We start from the raw sequence: 5,097 nt of genomic DNA, 5'->3' as shown, positions 1-5,097 counted from the left end.
CGGCCCTGTCAGTCGGGCCCTGTGCCGGTATCCGGGCCCAGTCAGGGTGTCCGGGCCCTGTGCCGGTATCCGGGCCCAGTCAGGGTGTCCGGGCCCCAGTAGCCCTGTCAGAGCTGTGTGAGGTTGGGAAAGGCCTTTGGTTCAGGGGAGCAGGTCAGGCTGGGGGTTTTTTGGTGAATTTGGGGTGCAGGTGGGGGGGCAAGCGGTGGGGTTTGTGCCGCAGTGGCGTGGCTGTGAGTGTTTGAGCTGTCCTGCATGCGGCCAGGCCAGGCCAGGCCAGAGAGGCCCGTTTTTGAGGTGATGTTGCTGGTTCCTGACAGTGCAAGCTTATGTGCTTATTTTCAACAAGTTTAGTCATAAAGGAGGAAACAAAGAGGAAATTATCGGAAGGATGAGCGTGTCTGAAGCAAACAGGACATAAATGCTCAGGGTGGTCTAACGCAGCAGCAGCAGGCAGACCCAGATGCAGCCTGACCTCCTGGCCTTGCGTCCCTTCTCTGACATGGCACTGACGCACACCTTGATACAGGGTCCCCCTACCCTCGCCATCGAGGGTGCCTGGGATTGCAGCAGCCCGTTGCTCTGTGTGCATGTGGGAGCAGGAGGAGGTGTCTGGTTCCTCTGGCACCATTTTTGTGGTCAATCTTTGCCCCGTGTGTCTGATGGAGATGCTGTTCAGGCGGGATCTGGCCTGGGCTCTTGGAGAACTGAATCCTGTGGTCGGTGTGAGGTGTAGATAGTGTATGTCTAGTCAGTGACAGATCTTGGGATCCAACCTTGGCTGCCATCATGCTGCAGTGGTACTTTGCGTGTTTCTTTTGCTCTGCCTTAGTTTCCCGATCTGTAAAATGGGGTGTGGCTTCTGACAGAATGATTGTGAAAACAAATTGGCATAAAACAGCACATGCTTGCAATATTTAATCATAAGTCTTGACAAGCAAATGCCTGACCCTTGATGTTCCCTGCTCCAGCATGGTTCACCCTTGGTGCATCTCTAATCTTGCCAGTGGAACGTGGTGCTAATGCATTTTCAGCTCTTTGCTGGAGGATGAGAATGTTTTATGGGGGCCAAAGTTTCTGAGCCATTTCAGTTTTGCCCTTTGCTTTCTCAGGCAGAGAGGAGCTTATGAAGGCCAAGCAAAGAGCTGAATGGTATTTTGTGTGAGCAGAGGCAAGAGGCATCCAGACGTGGGGAACTACAGAGGCAGGTAACACAACAATCTGATACTTTTGAAAAAGGTAGGGCAGGGAATGGGACTGTTTCTTGCACTGCTAAATCCACTATCTTCATTTCACCTGTGCTTGGTTTTAATCACTGGAATGATGAAATAATGATAGAGAAGCTGTTTTAACTTTGTAGACGCTTATAATTATGGCCAAGAAAGGAAAGGTCACCTGTTAAAAATTATAGGGGGACCAGAGTAAATGACTACCCAAGGTCTGGGAGAAAATGGCTTCTCATTCTCTGGAAATTGAAGAAAATTTTATTAGAAAGTTCATGGAGGATTTTTTAAAAGTGATTTCTTACACTCTGGGGTTATCTATTTTAGATGTCCTCATTAATATGAGTTTTGTTGCTAATCTAGCTTAGTTGTGGTTTTAATATTGCAAGCAAGTCTTTCAACAGTGAGAGTACTTTTTTAAATGATTTTTTTTTTCTGTCCTTGAGAGAATCTCTCGCTTGCTAAGAAGACCGTGACTTGTCAGCAAGGGGCTTTATTAAAAGGTAAAGCCTTGTTATTCCTTGCCTGTTTTAATGAGACTTTCAGGTTCCTGGATACAAAGCCCAGGTCAAGAAAGGAAGCTGTGTCCTTATGAGTTTGTAGAAAGAGATTCTTTTCTGCTGGCTAGTCGCTATGTTGTTGCTCTCTGTCCTTTGTGTTTTTCCTCTGAACATAAATCAGCAATGTTATAGAATGTTACAGCAGCTCGTTACAGAGGACAGACACAAACAATCACAGTATAATAAAGTTCAGTGTAGCTTGCAAACACTGCATAAAACTATGAAATTTGTCCTAGAAATAAATCTGAGGTGTAATCTAATCCCAGCAAAGTCACTGGAGTCAAGATACCAGTTTGAGGATTTAGTGTAGGGTGCCTTTGGAGCTTGATTTGCTTCTTGTAGTCTGGGTTTTAAAAGACAATGTACCTGTGGGCAGACAGTCAGTCACACACAAACCTGTTGTGCTCTAAACTCCCTGTCATGAGATGTGTGAATGTTGGTCTTGGGTTGAGATTTTCACACCTGAATGCATCAGATCTCGGTTCAGTTCCTGACTTGGTCAAGGCACTGCTGTGTGACCTTGCTCAAATCGTGTCTTCCTATGGCTCGTGAAATGGAGGCGGCTTTTCTGCCTTCCCGTTTGGATGGCGAACATCACAGGGCAGGGACTGTGCTTTGGCATAAGACTGTAATGTCAGTTGGGGCAGTAACTACACCTGGTAGTTACTGAGGTGTAAATAGAATAAGTGCCTGGATAAGCAAAAACTATTTGGGGCTTGCATGCTGTTTGCTTCTCCCATCTATGATCTGTTTGTGGACATGACTGTGAAATGAGCTGTGAAATTAGCTGGTCAGAATAAAATACTGCATAGCATGTTATTGGAGCAGCACAGAGCCCTGGAAAGTGACAGCATTAAAGTTGTAAGATCCCAGCACGTTCTTAAAAATTGTGAAAGGAATGGGTAGAGAACCAGGAAGGGGATTATCCTACTTTGGGCACCCTTTGGAGATGTGAGTGAAGCAAAGATGGAGAGAACCTCTGAAAAGGTTCAGGTTACTTGATTTTCATAGGCTTTCAGGCTAGGCCTCCCCCACAACCTAAACATCCTCTGCAGTCAGCTGGTGTCTTTCACTGCAGCCTTTGCTCATGCCAGCACAGCAGCATGGCCTGATGCACCGCTGTGCGTGGTGCTCACAGCGGGCCCCGGCTGTTGGTGGTTTCCGGGTAGCAAACTGAGAGACTGGTGTTCACTGCAGTGCCAAAGGTATATCCAGTGCACAACCACAGCAGTGGAGGGTGATTGGCCTGTGCCCTTGTTTTCCCCTCTGATCTGCTGTCTTCCATCCAGCCTGTGCCTCACCCCTGCCTGCCTGACACCAGCTGAGATGAGCAGAGCATTTGCCAAAGGTCTTTAGAGAAGGTTCCTTTAAGCCTCCCTAGTTGTCCCCTGGCGGTCACTTGTGAGAGCTCAGTAAGCTGTTCCTACTGTTATAGTTGTGTTCTTGCTAGGTAAACTAATGTGCATCCCAGAGGTAAATATACCCAGTGAATGCATCCTTGTTTATGTCCTTGGGAGCAGATTTCTTTTGTCTGAGTTAATCTGGTCATCAATCCACTACAAAATCCTGGGCTATGGTGAAACTTTTAAAAATTGTTTTCTTAACTGGTCTGTTTCTGTGTTCCTGACATGCATGGCTTGCTCGTCTAACAACCTGTGCTCCTGTGGCATATAAGACACAGTATCTCTATCCCCAGAGTGAAAGGACTGAAAGTTTCTTGCTGTGCACGTGATGGGTGGGGTTTCTTGTAATCTGTGCATACTTAGGACCTTTAACATCCCATGCCAAGACTTTTCCTGATTGTTATATCTGAGGTGCTCTGGTTCCTAGCCTGTCGACGTGCAAGAAGGGCTGGCAGGTGTGTTATGCTCGTGTGTATCACCACTGGGCGTGCCAGTCAGTCACCAGGTGGGTAATGTCCTTTACAGGATAGACCAGCTTTGACTCTCTGGCCTCAACCTGATCCCTCATTCGCAAGGAACATGAGTGAGGTGACAAGACAGGAGAAATTCTGGGCTGAGAGCGGTGACATTGTCACAGTCGTCCTCAAGGGGAGTTTCCAGTGGTGACAGCCTCCAGCCTGTGCACGTGAGTGGCCTGGGATGGCTGGAGAAGCTCTGAAGTTTTGTGCTTTGTTTTAGTTGCAGGTAGGAAGATGAGTCCAAAAATTACAACGGAGCTGCTGAAGCAACTGCGTCAGGTAATGAAGAGTCCCAAGTATGTCCAGGAGCCTGTCCAAGCCTACATTGTGCCCTCTGGAGATGCCCATCAGGTATGCATGGATGGATTATGGAAATGACTGGACTTCCCTTCCCTGCAAAAAAATACAAGCCAGGGATAACTAAAATCATCCTTCATTCACTTGCTTTAATGGTTCTAGTATAAAAGCCAGGGTAACCTGAGAAACATCGTGTTGGAAAAAGTTTCTGGAGTCTGTTCAGGAGACTGAGGCTTTTACGTTCTTGTAACAAATCAGTGTTGATGTTCCACCAGCAACATCTCATCAGATTGTCTCCAGGGAGCTCACACTGCAGAAAAGGGAGCTTGCCAGAGCACTTGCTGTCACCATCCTGGCTGTTGGGATGAATGGATTTATTGGGGGAGGAAAAAGCATTATCTGGGCTTTAGTTTCTCCATTAGCACCTCCCGATCAACACATACTCTTAAGTGAGGTGGCGAAGGATTAGTTGCAGAACTTTCCCTTTGCTAGATCCAGTTCTTGCTGGAATTTGCTGCCTTGTGCTAAAGCCCTTCAGATCCCACTCAGAGGGGCCTTTGGAGAGGCAGGGAAGGAACAGGCCACAATGACACTTCCCTTTCAATGCTGCTCTGCGTCAGCTTGTTCTGTGCCCTAAAGACAGGAGAGGAGTCTGGGCCCAGGATGGTAACCCATGGTGGTAACTGTGTTGTGTGCTGCTTCCACCGTTAAGATTTTTGTACTCTGTGACATCAACTCTAAATTGCTGAACTGCCTTTTATCTCCCCTGCCTGCTCATATGCTAGTTTCATTCTTCTCTCTGCTCTGTTAGGAGACCCAAGGACTGCCAAGGGTTTTTCCCTCCTCAGCCATTTTCAGGAAACAAAAGACCTGAAGCTTTCCTGGCTCGTACTCAAAGCTCTCTTTTACCCCAGGATGCATGAGAGCGAAAGGCAACTGAATCGGAACCTTTGCCCTTGACTTGGCACTGGGGTGAGCTGGGCCCAGACATGCCTGTGCCCTGGGACTGTATATGCAGCATCAGGTTTCTTCCTAGGGAGATCCAAACTTGGGCAGGTAGAGGGAAGGCGTTTTCTGCAGCTGCTATTGTCTGCTG

General features: G+C 47.6%; 1 protein-coding gene across 1 annotated transcript in view; it reads left to right on the top strand.

Annotated features, from left to right (window-relative positions):
* Positions 1–3,930: 3,930 nt before the first annotated feature.
* XPNPEP1 (X-prolyl aminopeptidase (aminopeptidase P) 1, soluble) overlaps positions 3,931–5,097 on the top strand; it is a 28,825-nt gene continuing 27,658 nt past the window's right edge. The window contains exon 1 of the mRNA XM_009881625.1: positions 3,931–4,055. Within this exon, the coding sequence (XP_009879927.1) occupies positions 3,939–4,055 (117 nt within the window). The 5' untranslated portion in view covers positions 3,931–3,938. The remainder of the gene's footprint in view (positions 4,056–5,097) is intronic.

This window comes from Charadrius vociferus, unplaced genomic scaffold (genome assembly GCF_000708025.1).
Source record: "Charadrius vociferus isolate BGI_N301 unplaced genomic scaffold, ASM70802v2 scaffold282, whole genome shotgun sequence".
NCBI classification, from domain to species: Eukaryota; Metazoa; Chordata; class Aves; order Charadriiformes; family Charadriidae; genus Charadrius; species Charadrius vociferus.
This window is presented reverse-complemented; position numbering and strand designations above follow the sequence as displayed.